Consider the following 19,664-nt stretch of genomic DNA (forward strand, 5'->3'; position numbering starts at 1 on the left):
AGATATCCATTAAGGAATGCAGTTTTGACATCCATTTGCCAAATTTCATAATCATAAAAATGCGACAATTGCTAACATGATTCAGACGGACTTAAGCATCGCTACGGGTGAGAAGGTCTCATCGTAGTCAACTCCTTGAACTTGTCGAAATCTTTTGCAACAAGTCGAGCTTTGTAGATAGTAACATTACCGTCAGCATCAGTCTTCTTCTTGAAGATCCATTTATTCTGTATGGCTTGTCGATCAATGGGCAAGTCAACCAAAGTCCACACTTTGTTCTCATACATGGATCCCATCTCAGATTTCATGGCCTCAAGCCATTTTGCGGAATCTGGGCTCATCATCGCTTCCTCATAGTTCGTAGGTTCGTCATGGTCACGTAACATGACTTCCAGAACAGGATTACCGTACCACTCTGGTGCGGATCTTACTTTGGTTGACCTACGAGGTTTAGTAGTAACTTGATCAGAAGTTTCATGATCATCATCATTAGCTTCCTCACTAATTGGTGTAGGAATCATAGGAACTGATTGTTGTGATGGACTACTTTCCAATAAGGGAGTAGGTACAATTATCTCATCAAATTCTACTTTCCTCCCACTCACTTCTTTCGAGAGAAACTCCTTCTCTAGAACGGATCCAGTATTTTGCCTTCGGATCTGTGATAGAAGGTGTACCCAACAGTCTCTTTTGGATATCCTATGAAGACACATTTCTCCGATTTGGGTTCGAGCTTATCAGGTTGAAGCTTTTTCACATAAGCATCGCAGCCCCAAACTTTAAGAAACGACAACTTGGGTTTCTTGTCAAACCACAGTTCATAAGGTGTCATCTCAACGGATTTCGATGGTGCCCTATTTAACGTGAATGCAGCCGTCTCTAAAGCATAACCCCAAAAACGATAGCGGTAAATCAGTAAGAGCCATCATAGATCGCACCATATCTAATAAAGTGCGATTACGACGTTCGTACACACCATTACACTGTGGTGTTCCAGGTGGCGTGAGTTGTGAAACTATTCCGCATTGTTTCAAATGAAGACCAAACTCGTAACTCAAATATTCTCCTCCACAATCAGATCGTAGAAACTTTATTTTCTTGTTACGGTGATTTTCCACTTCACTCTGAAATTCTTTGAACTTTTCAAATGTTTCAGACTTATGTTTCATCAAGTAGATATACCCATGTCTGCTCAAATCATCTGTGAAGGTCATAAAATAACGACACCTACCACAAACATCAACACTCATTGGACCGCATACATCAGTGTGTATTATTTTCAATAAGTCTGTTGCTCGTTCCATTGTTCCGGAGAACAGAGTCTTAGTCATCTTGCCCATGAGGCATGGTTCGCAAGCATCAAGTGATTCCAAAAGTCCATCAGCATGGAGTTTCTTCATGCGCTTTACACCAATATGACCTAAACGGCAGTGCCACAAATAAGTTGCACTATCATTATTAAACTTATATCTTTTGGCTTCAATACTATGAATATGTTTATCACTACTATCAAGATTTAGTAAAAATAGACCACTCATCAAGGGTGCATGACCATAAAAGATATTACTCATATAAATAGAACAACCATTATTCTCTGATTTAAATGAATAACCGTCTCACATCAAACAAGATCCTGATATAACGTTCATGCTTAACGCTGGCACCAAATAACAATTATTCAGGTCTAAAACTAATCCGGAAGGTAGATGTAGAGATAGCGTGCCGACGGCGATCACATCGACTTTGGAACCATTTCCCACGCCCATCGTCAGCTCGTCCTTAGCCGATCTTCGCTTAATCCGTAGCCCCTGTTTCGAGTTGCAAATATTAGTAACAAAACCAATATCAAATACCCAGGCACTACTGCGAGCATTAGTAAGGCACACATCAATAACATGTATATCAAATATACCTTTCACTTTGCCATCTTTCTTATCCGCCAAATACTTGGGGCAGTTCCGCTTTCAGTGACCAGTCCCTTTGCAGTAGAAGCACCCAGTCTCAGGCTTAGGTGCAAACTTGGGCTTCCTCACTTGAGCAGCAACTTGCTTGTTGTTCTTCTTGAAGTTCCCCTTCTTCCCTTTGCCCTTCTTCTTGAAACTGGTGGTCTTGTTGACCATCAATGCTTGATGCTCCTTCTTGATTTCTACCTCCGCAGCCTTTAGCATTGTGAAGAGCTCGGGAATTGTCTTATCCATCCCTTGCATATTATAGTTCATCACGAAGCTCTTGTAGCTTGGTGGCAGTGATTGAAGAACTCTATCAATGACACTATCATCAGGAAGATTAACTCCCAGTTGAGTCAAGTGGTTGTGGTACCCAGACATTCTGAGTATATGTTCACTGACAGAACTATTCTCCTCCGTTTTGCAGCTGTAGAACTTATTGGAGACTTCATATCTCTCAATCTGGGCATTTGCTTGAAATATTAACTTCAACTCCTGGAACATCTCATATGCTCCATGACATTCAAAACGTCGTTGAAGTCCCGGTCCTAAGCCATAAAGCATGGCACACTGAACTATCGAGTAGTCATCAACACGCATCTACCGGCATTCACAATGTCTGCAGTTGCTGGCGCTGGTGGTACACCTAGCGGTGCTTCTAGGACGTAATTCTTCTGCGCAGCAATGAGGATAATCCTCAAGTTACAGACCCAGTCCATGTAATTGCTACCATCATCTTTCAACTTAGATTTCTCTAGGAACACATTAAAATTCAACGGAACAACAGCACGGGCCATTTATCTACAACAACATAGACATGCAAAATACTATCAGGTATTAGTTCATGATAAATTTAAGTTCAAGTTAATCATATTACTTAAGAACTCCCACTTAGATAGACATCCCTCTAATCGTCTAAGTGATCACGTGATCCATATCAACTAAACCATGTCCGATCATCACGTGAGATAGAGTAGTTTTCAATGATGAACATCACTATGTTGATCATATCTACTATATGATTCACGCTCGACCTTTCAGTCTCAGTGTTCCGAGGCCATATCTGCATATGCTAGGCTCATCAAGTTTAACTCGAGTATTCTGCTTGTGCAAAACTGGCTTGCACCCGTTGTATGTGAACGTAGAGCTTATCACACCCGATCATCATGTGGTGTCTCAGCACGACGAACTGTAGCAACGGTGCATACTCAGGGAGAACACTTGTACCTTGAAATTTAGTGAGAGATCATCTTATAATGCTACCACCATACTAAGCAAAACAAGATGCATAAAGGATAAACATCACATGCAATCAATATAAGTGATATGATATGGCCATCATCATCTTGTGCCTTTTGATCTCCATCTCCAAAGCACAGTCATGATCACCATCATCACCGGCTTGACACCTTGATCTGCATCGAAGCATCATTGCCGTCTCGCCAACTATTGCTTCCACGACTATCGCTACCGCTTAGTGATAAAGTAAAGCAATTACATGGCGATTGCATTTCATACAATAAAGCAACAACCATATGGCTCCTGCCAGTTGCCGATAACTGTGTTACAAAGCATGATCATCTCATACAACAATTTATATAACCATGTCTTGACCATATCATATCACAACATGCCCTGCAAAAACAAGTTAGACGTCCTCTACTTTGTTGTTGCAAGTTTTACGTGGCTGCTACAGGCTTCTAGTAAGAATCGTTCTTACCTACGCATCAAAACCACAACGTAGTATAGTGATTTCTTTTTGATCTTCAGAAAGAACCCTGTTCATTGAAACTGATTCAACTAAAGTTGGAGAAATAGACACCCACTAGCCACCTTTGTGCGAAGCACGTCGGTAGAACCAGTCTCGCGTAAGTGTACGTGTAATGTCGGTCTGAGCCGCTTAATCCAACAATATCGCTGAATCAAGAATCAACTAGTGACGGCAAGCAATATGTATATACCCATGCCCACAAATCCTTTGTGTTCTACTCGTGCATATAACATCAACACATACACCTGGCTCTAATATCACTTTTGGGGAACGCAGTATTTCAAAAAAAATTCCTACGATCACGCAAGATCTATCTATGAGATACATAGTAAGGAGAGGGGGAGAGTATGTCTACGTACCCTCATAGACCGAAAGCGGAAGCGTTAAGTAACGAAGTTGATGTAGTCGAACGTCTTCGCGATCCAACCGATCAAGTACCAAACGCACGGTACATTCGTGATCTGCATACGTTCAGCTTGGTGACGTCCCTCGTACTCTTGATCCAGCTGAGGCCGAGGGAGAGTTTCGTCAGCACGACGGCGTGATGAAGTTACCGACGCAGGGCTTCACATAAGCACTACAACGATATGACCGAGGTGGAAATCTATGGTGGGGGGCACCGCACACGGCTAAGACATCTGTCAACTTGTGTGTTCTAGGGTGCCCCCTGCCCCTGTATATAAAGGAGCAAGGGGGAGGCCCGCCGGCCCTCATGAGGCGCGCCCCCAAGTAGGATTCCTACTAGGAATAGGAACGAGGGAAGAGGGGGGAAGGAAGGAGAGGGAGAGAGGGAGAAGGAAAGGGAGGGCCGCCGCCCCCTCCTAGTCCAATTCGGACTCCTCAAGGGGGGGGGGGCGCAACCAGCCCTAGGGACCTCTTCTCTCTCTCTCTCTCACAAGGCCCATGTTGGCCCATTAGTTCCCCCGTGGTTTTCGATAACCCCCGACACTCTGATATTTATCCGGTGACCACGGAACTCATCCGGTGTCCGAATAACATCGTGCAGTATATCAATCTTTATGTCTCAACCATTTCGAGACTCCTCGTCATGTCCGTGATCATATCCTGGACTCTGAACTACCTTCGGTACATCAAAACACATAATACTGATCGCCATCGAATGTTAAGCGTGCGGACCCTACGGGTTCAAGAACTAATCTCCGGTCAATAACCAATAGCAGAACCTGGATGCTCATATGGGTTCCTACATATTCTACGAAGATCGATCAAACCGCATAACAACATACATTGTTCCCTTTGTCATCGGTATGTTACTTGCCCGAGATTTGATCGTCAGTATCTCAATACCTAGTTCAATCTCGTTACCAGGAAGTCTATTTACTCGTTCCGTAATGCAACATCCCGCAACTAACTCATTAGTCACATTTCTTGCAAGGCTTATAGTGATGTGCATTACCGAGAGGGCCCAGAGACACCTCTCCGATACACGGAGTGACAAATCCTAATCTCGATCTATGCCAACTCAACAAACACCATTGGAGAGACATGTAGAGCATCTTTATAGTCATCCAGTTACGTTGTGACGTTTGATAGCACACTAAGTGTTCCTCCGATATTCGGAAGTTGCATAATCTCATAGTCATAGGAATGTTCTATAAGTCATGAAGAAAGCAATAGCAATAAACTAAACGATCATAGTGCTAAGCTAACGGATGGGTCAAGTCAATCACATCATTCTCTAATGATGTGATCCCGTTCATCAAATGACAACTCATGTCTATGGTTAGGAAACTTAACCATCTTTGATTAACGAGCTAGTCAAGTAGAGGCATACTAGTGACACTCTGTTTGTCTATGTATTCACACATATACTAAGTTTCCGGTTAATACAATTCTAGCATGAATAATAAACACTTATCATAATATAAGGAAATATAAATAACAACTTTATTATTGCCTCTAGGGCATATTTCCTTCAGCAAATTCATATTATAGTAGACAATTTCAACACTCCATGATTAGCTTCCAAATCCATAATTTTGATAGGAAAAACCGGGAACAAAAAGCTACAAAGTTTATCCATCTCTACCTATCGCCAGGCGCAGGGATATACAGATTAGTGCAATAATTTTATACTCGCTATGTATTAGCTTGTTTCTTGCATCAATTTGATAAACAAACTGGGCTGCAGCAGTGCCTCAATAACAGTCATTGTAAAGGACACAATGGCACACACAACATCATTCAAATCACGTCTCACAAAATTTAGGGATATGCATACAAATGAAAGAAAAGAAAAAGTAAATAATCAAACCTGCATTAGTGCATCATCTTGACTCCAAAAAGCGACACCAAAGTAGATGGGCACCCTTGAGGCTAGGGCAGAGCGAGGATCTTCCCAGGCTCAAAATCAGGGTGCGTACTGACACCTCCCGAAGCGCGCCCATGCAGCCGCCACTCCATCCACTCTTGCAACTAGTCAGGACGAGATAGTTGCGCAACTGCCGCTCCATCCCCTATCACAAATGCTCGGGCCGTCACGGCCAACGGGTTGTTGTTGCCACTCCTCTCAGCGGGCGCTCCTCACAACTGCAGAGCTTGTCTTGATTTCGCCGGTTCATGGCGACTTGTTCCCCTCGAGAATCACCTTAAATCCATAGTACAAGAAAACAACACAGACCAGAAGGAGCTCTACGGGGGTTGTGAAGTCCATGCGTTGGGCATTTAGATAAACTCTCCACAAATGGATACAACACGAAAAATATTACATATTCTTTGAGAACATACTTCAGAGCTAATACACACACGACAATACCAGTAAAATTTAAACAAGGAAAAGTCGGTTGTATTTTGAGCTCTTTTTGAAAAACATATATATTGTATTTTGTAGCATGGTCGATGATGGCTCCAGCCGCTGGGGCATAACCAGCCTCCACGTGACATCAGCTCATCAATCCATCATGGTCCGCTACGCTAGGCATGTGCCTCCGCTTCTCGCCGTCCACGCCCTAAGGTTGTATCAAAAGTTCACAATAAAATCAATTGTTTGCATTACCTCTTGTTTCCTAAACATGCAAAGTTCTTTGTATTAAGCAAGATAGATCAATAGCAGAAACAATTCTAACTAAAAAAGGTGTACATGGTCATTAGGCTCATGTACATAGAGAATTTATAAATTTGACAAAAAATGGAACCACAATAAAAAGAACAGGTGCATAATGCATTTCAATTGTTACAGAAAATATATCATCAAAGAAGATGAAAGCAGAGATTATTTTTATACAATATATATAACCGGTAGTATAGAATTATCAACCATAAAATATTTGCATGTCACAACTCCCAGTTCAATCAAATTCATGTTAGAACTATAAGTGTGTTTTTGTTACACTATATACATGTCAATATATCAAGCAACTCGCTCCTTTTGTTTGTTTTTCATAAGCACAAAGCATGAACTCTAAACCTCACCTTTTGTGAAGAGAAGGATCCATAGAGCTCTGGAGATCTATACATTCTTGCTGCAACGTAATATTATGATCAACATCAACGACTTTTCCATCAAGGTTGCAGGCTTTTGCTCATTGCAAATTCATATTATAGCAGGCAATTTCAACACTCCATGATTAGCTTCCGAATCCATAATTTTGATAGGAAAAACCGGGAACAAAAAGCTACAAAGTTTATCCATCTCTACCTATCGCCAGGTGCGGGGATATACAGATTAGTGCAATAAATTTGTACTCACTATGTATTGGTTTGTTTCTTGCATCAATTTGATAAACAAATTGGGTTGCAGCGATGCCTCAATAACAATCATTGTAAATGACACAATGGCACACACAACATTCAAATCATGTCTCACAAAATTCAGGGATATGCATACAAATAAAAGAAAAGAAACAGTAAAGAAGCAAACCTGCATTAGTGCATCATCTTGACTCCAGAAAACGACACCAAAGTAGATGGACACCCTTGAGGCTTGGGCAGAGCGAGGATCCTCCCAGGCTCAAAATTAGGGTGCATACTGACACCTCCAGGAGCGCCCCCATGCAGCCGCTACTCCATCCACTCTCGCAACTTGTCGGCACGAGGTAGTTGCGCAACCGCCGCTCTATCCCCTCTCACAAATGCTCGGGCCATCACGGCCAACGGGTTGTTGTTGCCACTCCTCTCAGCCGGCGTTCCTCGCAACCGCGGAGCCTCTCTCGATCTCGCCAGTCCATGGCGACTTGTTCCCCTCGAGAATCACCTTAAATTCATAGTACAAGAAAACAAAACAGACCAGAAGGAGCTCTAAGGGGGTTGTGAAGTCCATGCGGTGGGCATTTAGATAAACTCTCCACAAATGGATGCAACATGAAAAAATTACATATTCTTTGAGAACATACTTCAGAGCTAATACACACACGACAATACCAGTAAAGTTTAAACAAGGAAAAGTCAGTTGTATTTTGAGCTCTTTTTGAAAAAAAATATTGTATTTTGAGGTGGGAAAAGTTAATAGATACTATGAACAAATTACACTCACATCGCCGTGACATGAAAATGAAAAGATAAGCACCCAAAAGCATCACTACCTTTATTTCAGATCCCCGAACCTCAGCAACTTTGATAAATTTTTCGCCATTCAAAGGATCAACTATCCAGAGTTCCAGTTAGCAGACTATCCATTTTCCCTGCACTGAACTTAACTTTGTCAACGTCTGTGGTGAAATAGCACATTTCACTTGGTGGGGAACCTGATAGTCATACATTAACCTACCAAGAAGAAGAATAATTCCATGTTTTAGCAATTCAATTTCAGGTTTTGTATTTTTTAAATAATTGCTTGGCCATTGTACATTAATCAATGTTCTTGAAGCTGGAGGACAAACACATGAGATTGCTCTGTACTACAAAGGGGTGTCATCAAGTTATCATAGCCATAGCCTAAAAAAACAAAGCACGACTGACCAAACACATCTTGTCCATTTTGCCCAATAGGAAGTTCAGAGAATGAAGTCTGATACTGATAGTACACATCAGATGCAATGGAGAGCTCCTTCTCAAGTAAAATTATTTCTATCCACCTTCACCATAAAGATAATAATATTCCTGTGTATCATGCTTAAACATCACAATCAGTAATCAGTAACCCCATGGACAGAGACAGTTATGAAGCGTGCCCATGACAAAGCTAGCAAGCAGGACCAATTTAAAAGAATGCATACAAACATATCCACAAAATGGCGGTCATCTTACCGAATTTCTGCACTTCCCCTGGGCTTGAACCAAAGATCTCCTTGGGAGACACCATAGCAAATTCCGGCGTGTGCAGCAACCTGCACATCACCTAAAACTGTGAGTAACCGAGCAGTGCAAATCAATGTCAGGATCCCCTCGGAACCCTGACAGCTACCAGCCCAGACCGTGTCTAAAATGGCGGCCCGGGAGCAGGTGCTTCGAGCTCCTGCATAAGAAAACGGCATCAAATTTCCACGGACTGCTCCCCCCGCGATGATAAGCATTGGACGAAACCGGATCACGACCAAAAACATGGAGCGCTCCAGAGAGGTGGGTCACATGGAAGTGAACGCAGCAGGGGATCGCCGGATGGCCGCGGCCGCAGCGAGGTGCCGCCGGAAAACAAGGTGGCTCATCGGTTGGCTACATGCGCTCGATCTCCCATGGGAGCATGGGACCCGACGGGTGTGGTTCGACTTGGATGGATTGACGGAGAGAGAGAGAGAGAGAGAGAGAGAGAGAGAGAGAGGAGGCAGGCAGAGGGAGGGGCAGCATCGAAGGAGTAGCGTCAGGGGCGGCAGAGGTGGTGAACCCTAGAAGAGAAGAGACAGGGACGATCGACAGAAGGATGGGAAATATTTTTTTTTGACCGCGAGGACGGTAAAGATTGAGCGAAGGAGGGGCTGTTCAGCGTTCCATTTCTTTGATGGTAGGCAAAAACAAACATGTGTTTCTTTTGGTTTTTATAAGGGGGGAAAGAAACCAGACGAAAGATTGTGGTGGAAGGTAAGACAAAAAACCTGATGAAAGATGATGGTAGAAGGTGAGATGAAAAAACCCGTGAAACCAAGACTACCAAGTCCTTCATCAGGAGTAGAGATTTAGGAAGGTGATCTCGTATATATGGTAGGATTTCTGAATTGTTAATTACCTATTTTTTATGTGATTATATTGAATCGAGTAAAGATTTAGGAAGGTGATCTCGTATATATGGTATGATTTCTGAATTATTAATTACTTAATTATTTATGTGATTATATTGAATCAATATCTACCAAAGCAATCACGAAAAAACGGAAAGAAGGTTCGGACAAATTGATTGGGTCGGCCCAAGTACAATGTTGTGACGTGATTTTAAAGGTGGGCGAAAGATAGAAATGGTGGGATGAGATATGAGTGAGGCGAGACTATCAACTCAGACATTAAAAGTAGAGATACCTTCTTAACTAAAAAGATAATACAAAACTTCTCTATCTGTTTTAGAAAGGAAAAATAATTAATGCTTGCAAAGGTTTATATCTACGAATATTGCCTACTTTTTTTAGTTGAACATATAGTATAAACAATTCTACACAAAAACATGGGATGGTTTTGTGCAACCACTCTTGGTAACGATCAATGTCAAAAAGGAAAACGATGTACAACAGAACAAAACTAGTCATGAATTAAAGCCTGCAAAATTAGTTGAATCTTATGTGCAAGTATGAACTTTTTAGTCAAATCTGATGAACAGAACATTACTGCATAATGATACAAACACAAGAACTTGTTTATTGCTCCCTTCGTTCCTAAATATAAGTCTTTTTAAAGATTTTAATAAAAAAATTTATATAAAGAAAAATGAGTGAATCTAGATTTTAAAATATGTCTAAAAAGACTTATCTCTATTATTATTTAAAAAAACGTAAGGTTCCATTTCATCTCTCTTTCGTCCAACCTTCCATATATACGTCTCACTCTTTTCGTATCCTCTTTGATTTTTTCCTTTCATATTTGATTTTTCTCCCATTTATTCAATTGTCTCATGTTTAGTAACTTATCAAAATAAACATACATTTTGTTGGTAAGTCATTAAATTCTTACCAAATAAATGCTTAACAATAAAATGGCAGAGAAATCATGGCGATTGCATACAAAGATTTGGTAAGATTTTAGCGTATCAATATAATAATATACGTGGATTCTAAAAAAATAAATAATAAAAGACGTGCAGTTATTAAAATGTTTATACTCCGGTGACAATTGTCTAGTATTTCCTTCGTTTCAAAATTCTTGTCTTAGATTCATCTAGATACGGATGTATATAATACCAATATTTAGACAAATCTAAAACAAATTTTTTGGAACAAATCTATTTTTTACAAAACAAAGGGAGCAGAATTCGCGAGGAAACGAAAAGGAAGTGGGGCGAAGGGGGCGGAAAGCCACACACACGTGTACGCATCTAGTCCGGGTGTGTGTGATGACCGAGTGACACACAGAACACATATATTCAGCCAGGAAGCAGAGGAGGCGGAGGAGGAAAGCTCCAAGGGCGGCCAGCCAGCCAGATACAACATACAGCACCGAGAAAGATTCTTTCCCCCTCCTGCCATCCGCCGCCGGCCATCCAGCAATGGCGGCCACGCCCCTCGACTCCGCCTGGGAGGTACGCGCCCGTCGTTCCGATCTCTGTCTCCCCTCCCCGCTATACGTGCCGATCTTGACGGATCTTTCGTCTCCCTCTCCGCCGCCGTCTCCGGCCTTGCTGTCGGGATCAACGAATGCAGTGGCTGATCACCAACTTCAGCGAGTTCCAGCTGGCCACCGTCGTCACCTTCGTCCTCCACGAGAGCGTCTTCTTCCTCTCCGGCTTCCCCTCCCTCCTCTTCGAGCGCCTCGGACTCTTCGCCAAGTACAAGATCCAGGTCTGCTCCTACCCATCTCGCACGCCTCTTGGTTGATTGATTGATTTGATCCATCCATCAGATAGACGTGCCTAGGCCCATCTTGCACGTCCAATGTGTGGGTGTGTATACCTTTGAAATTTCGCGACACGAGATAGCATGGTGGGAGCACAGTCATGGAAGATAACGAATCCTGTTTGCAACCTATGATTGGACGTTTTTTCTTTTTGTTCTTTTGTAAAAATTTCTCTATCATGACAAGCAAGACTGACGAGTAAGACCGCCGAACCAGAAAGGGATGCGTCTGATTTCTTTATATTGCGTCGTACTGATATGGACCAAGCACGAGTAGGCAACACTCATTTTCGTTTGGCTCTCTTCCCTACTGTTTAAGAAACTATTACGCCTCGCGTCCAAATCAAACTGCCTGCTGAGAGAAGGAAAATAAGGATGAGAAACACTGGTGACATGGCTCAGTTAAACATGCATCGGAAGACTTATGGATTTTCACTGTAGATGCTGCACTAATACTCGAACCTTCTATTACTTGATCAAGCTATAACAAATTCCTGCCCCGAGGTTATGATTTCAAAATATAGAAATAAAAGTTCCAAGCTGAAAAAATCCTTGGGACTTTGGAATGCTTTAATTCTAAGCACTCTGGGAATCAATCTCTGCATATTTATCAGGACAAACAAATGCCTAAGTAGTGAGATACAAGATGCAGGTCTGCTCTTAACTATGTCACGCGCCTTGATTGATCCTTCCACTAGATAGACATATATAGTTCCATCTTCCATGTGAAATGCATGTGTACCACACATGGTGGGAGAACTGTTAAATGAGATAACACGGGAATAGACAGGGAAGGTAACCAAACCTTCTTCTAAGCTATTAATGGATGTTTTTCTCTTACATAACTTTCTCTATTTGGCAAGGAAGACAGCCCAAGCAAGGAAGAAATGTATCGGATTTATTCCGATATATGATACTATATGGACCAAACAACACTAGGCATCAGCTGTTTTCATTTCACGTTCTTTGCTCCTATTTAAGAAACTATTTCTGACTTTTGATGATAGAGATTCAAAGTAAAAACTTACACCTCACACCCAAATCAAAATGTCTTCCGAGGAGAAGGAAAATAAAGACGGGATACATTTGGTCACTAGGCGTGTGTCTGTGGTCATCGAAAAGTTATTTCAATTGTATGGTGCTGAGGTGAACCAAACAACACTAGGCACCGTCTGTTTTCATTTCATGTTCTGCGCTCCTATTTAAGAAACTTATTTTTTAGTTTTTCTTTTAGAGATTCAAATTCAGACATGTTGTGTGATACTGATATGAACCATACAAGAGTAAGAAACACTCATTTTCGGTTAGTTTCTTCGCTCCTGTTTAAGAAGCTATTTCTGTCCTCTGCTGTTAGAGATTTATAAAGTGATATATTACATCCTGTGTCCAAATTAAACTGCCAGCTGAGACAAAGATAATGGGGATGACAAATACTTGGTCAGCAGTGGCGGAGCCAGGTTTGAAGTTTGTATGCGACTTCATTTGACATTCCAAATAGATTTAGATGACCAAAAGCTGTGTGTACAACTACCAAACATAAAATGCAATAAAACATGAAGTCATAAAAGTTGCTGGCATTGGCACCCGGCGACAGAAGATCCTACTTGCAACATGTAACCATTTATGTATGCATTTAGATATCAGTTGGGTGCGTCCACCCTGTTGCCTCTTGTACTATTGTTATAGTCGTGATTCTAGTCTAGCTCCTCTGTCAATCACTGTTGTTTGTCCCTCTTGTTCCATCTTGGGGTGCTGGTGAGTTCAGTATGTGGCGGCGTGGTGGCTGTGGCATGCATCGTGCGTGTGGTGCGGGTCGAGATTCGGGCTGGCCAAAGACTTAGCAAGAACGGGAGATTGCAGCTTTTGGTTTGGCATACCGAGTAGACACAAGTGTAAATGAAGTTGGTGGTGGACATTTTTGTGGACACATAACGTATTGGCCCAGGCCTACTGATGAATCAAGGAGGCGTCCCCTCCTTCCTTACATGGATCACATACGCCACTTCACCTTCATACCTGCAGATCAAAGCTTACATTTGGTGTTCCCATGGTGTCATAGCTAAGGGTATGAGCAGGTGTGCTTCCTTAGTTAGCAATCTGGAGACCTAGGATGGATACCCCTGCTTGCCCCTACGGTGGCACTGCCCATGGGTCACAGGGCTCAGCTAAACTTTTGTGTCTCTGGACATATTTTTTTTCACCGCAGATGTAGGAGCGCTGCTTGAATATTGCATATTTTTACCATAATATAACTTCCTGCCCGAGGTTTTATTTTAACATACAGAAATAGAAGTTCCAAGCTAACAAATCTTTGGAATATGACTGCTTTAATGCTAAGCCGTTCCGGAGTCAAATGCTGCATCTTCGTAACGCTCCCAGATTGGCTACCGGGTATAAGGCTGCTACGCCTGGCTACCAATTGGGATCTATACTGGTCCCACAGACCAGCAGTGCGCGTCAGATTCATGCCAAACCTTAGTGGTAGGGCCTCTGCTGTGAAGGCATCATAACGTATCTCAATTTTCTCATTAGCTGCTGCCATAAATTTTCCATGATGCCTCAAAACTGCCCCAACTGCGCCTTGTAGCAAGTCCGCATCAAATGCTGCATCCACATTGAGTTTTACATAATCTTTCCTTGGTTTCATCCAGCCCCCAGTTCTAACTTTACTCTTCGTGAGCAAGCTAGACCAAAATTTGCAGCAAGGACTTTCACAGATAAACAAACCTGAGCAGCAGATAGACATTGTTCACCGTGGAGGAAGTTCCTGCGTTCCCACCATACGTACCAAGTTTTGGCTTGACCTGCCTCATCACACAAACCTCTTCATTCAGGATGCACCGCAAGTACTCTAGTATAGCTTCACCAGCTCGGTCCACATGACAAGATCTCCTAATGACTTCATCAAGACCTAACAAGGTCCATACTTCCATGGCCACAGAACGATCAAATAGGAGATGTTTTTTAGTATCAGCATCGCCCTTGCAAATTGGACACTGAGCCTGCACTTTTATATGTCTGCCCATAAGAATCGCTCGACAAGGGATGGCACCGAGAAGGGCCCTCCATACAAAGATCTTTACCTTTGAAGGACAGCGAAGTGTCCAAACTGTTTCCCACGTACAACTTGAATCTGAAGCACCCACATTAGCATTTGACAACTTATGTCCAAACTGATATTCCCACTCTGCATGGTACGCTCATCGGACAAAAAACATTCCCTTTTGTTGAGATTCCAAGCCAAGAAAACATCCATTTCATATGTTGGGAGAGGGATCGCCAAAATCCTTTGAGCATCTTACCTTCTACTTATCAAAATATAAGGTAAATCACGAGCAGTATTTGATAAACATTTATTTACACAATCGCATTATGGGCAGGTAAGTCTAGAATATTTATATCCCGTTGCAACGCACGGTCATTGTCCTAGTCATTTAAAAACATATATGCTTGCGTGATTACGCTAGAGCTATATTAAGGTGCTAGGTATCTCTACTATTAAAAGGGAGTTTCTTTGTTTTGCTCTCGTCGCTTCCACCCCTCCCATTGATACATGGCCCCTCCCACCGATTTGTTTTTTTCAAACCACGTGATAACCCCCCTTTTTTCCAAACCGACCCGCGCCTCCTTGTTTCTGGTAAGGAATAGCTTGCAAAGCAATCAACATTTTTTTCTTTCAAAACCACGTGATAACCCCCATTAATTTATTTCCAATCCGACCCCCACCTCCTTGTTTTTGCGAAAGAAATCCTTGCAAAGCAATTAATGGATTTTTTTTTCCAAACTACACGATAACCCCCATTAATTTATTTCCGAACCAACCCCACGTCCTCGTTTCTGGGAAAAGAGATCCCTTGCAAAGCAATCAACATAATTCAAATAAATTGCCAATAGCAAGAAATCCCCTGCAAGCAAACAACAAAATCAATTCATGTAGTTATATGTACACAATCTCAATCACATCATATCTTTCTTTACCTTTGCATATGGACTCCCTCCCCACATCATATCTCAATCTCAACCCAATAAAAAATTTCCTATGTTGAACCACTAGAATAAAGTTGCCCCCGTTGCAACACACGGGTATTTAGCTAGTCATACTAATTGCATTATTGGTAATAGGAAACTGACACTGCATTTTGAATATAATAGCTCTTCTGCAAATTTAGACAATCCTTACTGTTTCTTTTTTGTGCTAGCCAAACTGAAGGACATACTGTCTGACCAGTTTTACAGCAGAATCTCCTCGCTAAGAACATTAGTTTTGTATAATATTCTGAATGGAGATATGTGGTGTTGTGTTCTGTATAACACAGTCTACATTTCAATTGGACTAAATTTACCCCAATAAACTAAATTGAACTTCATTGAGGGAAACTCGGCCTCCGTTTGCTTGTTTCGAGCTGTAAGAAAATGTTTGTAGTCGGTGCCTTGTTCTCTTCTCTTAAAAATGTAAAGAGTTTTCTGTAAGAGAGGCTGTTATACTTTTGTTTGGTTTTAGTAATGGAAGTAACTTATCATCCTGGCTCTTAAGAAGCATGCATGTGACTGGGCTTGTAGTGCATGTTACTGATTTTGTTCCCAGTTTACTTTCCTCAGAACAGTTTCTGCTTTCCAGTGTGCGCTAGTATACTTTCCTCAGAGAAATCTATCTTGTAGTGCATGTTGGGCTAAATCTTTTATGTCCGCATCAAATTTACTTTCCTCGGAGAAATCTATCTTGTAGTGCATGTTACTGATTTTGTTCCCAGTTTCTACTTTCCAGTGTGTGCTAGTTTAATTCACTCCTTTTTATTTTCCTGTGATGAAATATTTGATTCATTGGAGCTATTTAATTCAGTGAACATTTGTACGTATTTTCCTTACGTAACTGGTTTCCTAAACAAGTGTGTGTGTGCATGTTTGCAGAAGAAGAGCAACACTTCTGCTTACCAGAACAGATGCGTCATGCGTCTCATTCTCTACCATGTCTGTGTGAATTTGCCAGTCATGATTTTCTCCTATCCTGCCTTTAAGTTCATGGGGCTGAGGAGCTCTCTTCCTCTGCCACACTGGTATTAAATTTTATTTCCTTCTTAAGTCCAACAAAAGTATAATTTGAGAATGCACACATGAAAGCAGCAGGATAACTAAAGACTCAAGTGGAACAGGAAATTGCTTAACTTGCTAATGCTACCTGATGCAGGACGGTCATTGTATCTCAAGTTCTTTTTTATTTTATACTCGAAGATTTCATATTCTATTGGGGGCACAGGGCTCTGCATACCAAATGGCTATACAAGCATGTCCACAGTGTGCACCATGAGTAAGTGATATTTCTTCATTAACCCGTATTTGATTTTACTACATTAGTTTGTTACCATTCTAACTTTTAAGACGATAAAATGTGAGCAGATATGCTACACCATTTGGCTTAACTTCGGAATATGCACACCCTGCTGAAATTTTGTTCCTGGGATTTGCCACGGTTGTTGGTCCTGCCCTCACTGGCCCTCACTTGTTTACCCTTTGGCTGTGGATGGTTTTGAGGGTGTTAGAGACGGTTGAAGCTCACAGTGGATATCACTTTCCTTGGAGCCCATCAAACTTCCTGCCACTGTATGGAGGGTAAGTAAACTAGAATTTGCAAATGTGGTACCTGATGGTAGGGAAGTTCTATTTTCCCATTTGATAGGTTGCGTTTAACTGAGTTGTGAATATTTTCTCATGAGCAGCTCTGACTTCCATGATTATCATCATCGTGTGCTCTACACCAAGTCAGGGAACTACGCCTCTACTTTTGTTTACATGGACTGGTGAGTATACATGTTTGCCTTTGCTGTGTTGAATATGCGTGGTAAGCTCCCTCCCTTTTACATGACATGCATCCTCTTAATCTTGTTGTTGCGTTAGGTTGTTTGGCACAGACAAGGGCTATCGCAAGACAAAAGCCATCGAAGGGGAAGAAGGGAAGCATTTGTAAATTGTGGAGGCTACTCTCTCTTTTCTCTGAGTCAACTCATCAGAACTAGTTTTTGATCTCTTGTATTGGTGATAACATTGTGTTCATGGGAGGAGATACATGCGGCATTGATCCTAGGCATGGGCCGTCCATCCTACATGTCGTTGAGTCTCTGTTCTCCCATATTTGCTAGCATGATGAGATCATGTATTGTGTAGGCCAACTTATATAATTTGTGGTGAATTAAATTTGTTGTGCTCTGTTGGGGTTTATGCCCATGGCAGAAGTAACTATTTGAAGCAGCAATAACTTGTCAGATTAGTTGTTTTGCAAGTCGAGTAAATAACCGAGATGAGATTTGTCTGTGCTTTATTTGTTTTTGCCTCAGTTTCCCTTGCAAACTCATGGGGAGCATGGTGCAAGTGATTACTGGCAATCTGAATCATCTTAATAATCAAGCAAAACTTAGCTTCTAGCCATGAATGCGGCTCCTCACGGTTACATGTGTATTGTCATAGCTTGGCTGCTATTGTGCGTCCGCCATCGACGCATATGACCTGGCCCGTCATGTACCCGGCGCCGGGCATGCAGAGGAAGGCGACGACCGCGGCGACTTCGTGGGGCTTGCCGAAGCGGCGCATGGGCACCCGCGCCGTCTCCATGTCGGCGAGCCTCCGCGCCATGGTTGGGTCGGTGGCGAGCGTGGTGGTGGAGATATCGGTGTCGATGCCGCCCGGCGCGACGCAGTTGACGCGGATGCCGTGCGTCGCCCACTCGGCGGCCAGGCTCCTGGCGAGCTGGTGCATGGCCCCCTTGGTGAGCGAGTAAACCGAGAGCGCCGGGTAGGCGATGTAGCCGGTGACGGAGGAGATGAGCAGCACGGAGGAGGCCCCGGCTTGGCGGAGCAGCGGGTGCGCGAGCTGGGAGAGGTGGAAGCAGGGGTCGAGGTTGGTGGCCATGATGCGGGCGTAGTCCTCCGGCGTGGTGTCCGCGGCCGCCTTGTAGAGGGATTGGCCGGCGTTGTTGACGAGGATGTGGAGCTTGCCGTGGAAGAGGTCGCGGACCGTGGCGACGAGGGCCTCCCTGTCGCCGCGCACGGAGACGTCGCAGACGGAGGCGGTGACCAGCTGGTGGAGGCCCTTGCTCTGCCATCGCCGCCGGCATTTGTCCAGGCCGGCGGCGTTGCGTGCGCAGGTGTGCACCTTGGCGCCCAGCCCGGCCAGCTCCTCCACGATGGCAAGCCTACGGACGTACAAAATGAATCGAGCGGTTGATCAATGCGTGCACCACCAACTAACTAATCGAGTGCGCAAAGCCACGAAATGAAGCATAACTGAACATACCCGATCCCCTTGGTTCCTCCGGTGACGAGCGCCGTCATGCCGGCGAGGTTCCACCGGTGACTCATCGTCTCCTGTGAAGAATCCGATGTGAAACCTGCCATCGGTCGGTAAATATATCAGCTATAGCGACTGATCGACCCTGCATCAGTAGCCAGTTATATATGTTTGTGTGATGGATCGATCGGCCCAATGACCCTGCATCCCATCCATCTTGTTGCACATATGCTTAGTTGCCACACTTGGTATTGGAGTCCCCTCCAAGTTCGTCACTGCCAAGGAAGATAGATATTTTCGATGCATATGCTCCCAGCCTCCTGCTCGGCTGCTTTTTGCTTACTGCTTTCGGCAAATCTATCTATCTACCCCTCTACCCCTAATTAATAATAATAAAGCCAATAGTGCTTCGTCCGTCATGAAAATTGACTTCAAAGTTGTCCATAATTACCCACCACACCACCCATAAGTTAGAAAAAAAAACAAATCGTTTTTTCTTTTACACCCGACCGCAGCTTTTTTAGTAACTTTAAATCCCACCATATAGCACAAAGATTCACACAGCCAAGTGGATAGAGCATCCTCCTTCAGTCTAGAAGACCTAAGTTTGAGTCGTCCTTCTCCCCTTTTTCCTAATCCCGCATATCTAAAAGTTTTTTTTTAATATTAATATCTCTACAACAACAACAACAAAGCCTTTAGTTCCAAACAAGTTGGAGTAGGCTAGAGGTGAAAGCCATA

General features: G+C 42.9%; 2 protein-coding genes and 1 long non-coding RNA gene across 6 annotated transcripts; 1 reads left to right on the plus strand and 2 right to left on the minus strand.

Moving 5' to 3' along the window:
* Positions 1 to 6,374: 6,374 nt before the first annotated feature.
* Positions 6,375 to 9,603, minus strand: LOC125551158 (uncharacterized). 4 transcript variants are annotated; one of them, XR_007302220.2, is made up of 4 exons: positions 8,923 to 9,603; positions 8,259 to 8,775; positions 7,598 to 7,930; positions 6,375 to 6,686 (listed from the first exon to the last, which is right to left on the minus strand). It is a non-coding gene; the product is annotated as an uncharacterized LOC125551158 (long non-coding RNA). The 4 variants fall into 4 exon arrangements; XR_007302219.2 differs by adding an exon at positions 7,150 to 7,199 and having other exon boundaries at positions 8,259 to 9,600; XR_007302217.2 differs by having other exon boundaries at positions 8,259 to 8,362; positions 8,923 to 9,597.
* A 1,533-nt stretch (positions 9,604 to 11,136) lies between these two features.
* LOC125551160 (very-long-chain aldehyde decarbonylase GL1-11) lies at positions 11,137 to 17,907 on the plus strand. The gene is made up of 7 exons (XM_048714320.2): positions 11,137 to 11,332; positions 11,454 to 11,591; positions 16,554 to 16,699; positions 16,831 to 16,950; positions 17,040 to 17,252; positions 17,360 to 17,440; positions 17,538 to 17,907. Exons 1-7 carry the CDS (start codon positions 11,300 to 11,302, stop codon positions 17,605 to 17,607), a joined length of 801 nt encoding a protein of 266 aa, XP_048570277.1. The 5' UTR covers positions 11,137 to 11,299; the 3' UTR covers positions 17,608 to 17,907.
* A 10-nt stretch (positions 17,908 to 17,917) lies between these two features.
* Positions 17,918 to 19,269, minus strand: LOC125551159 (tropinone reductase homolog At2g29290-like). The gene is made up of 2 exons (XM_048714319.2): positions 18,930 to 19,269; positions 17,918 to 18,828 (listed from the first exon to the last, which is right to left on the minus strand). The coding sequence occupies exons 1-2, from the start codon at positions 19,028 to 19,030 to the stop codon at positions 18,099 to 18,101; spliced, it is 831 nt and encodes a 276-aa protein (XP_048570276.1). The 5' UTR covers positions 19,031 to 19,269; the 3' UTR covers positions 17,918 to 18,098.
* Positions 19,270 to 19,664: the final 395 nt, after the last annotated feature.

Source organism: Triticum urartu, chromosome 4A (genome assembly GCF_056163025.1).
Source record: "Triticum urartu cultivar PI428250 chromosome 4A, HENAU_Tu73, whole genome shotgun sequence".
Lineage (NCBI taxonomy): Eukaryota > Viridiplantae > Streptophyta > Magnoliopsida > Poales > Poaceae > Triticum > Triticum urartu.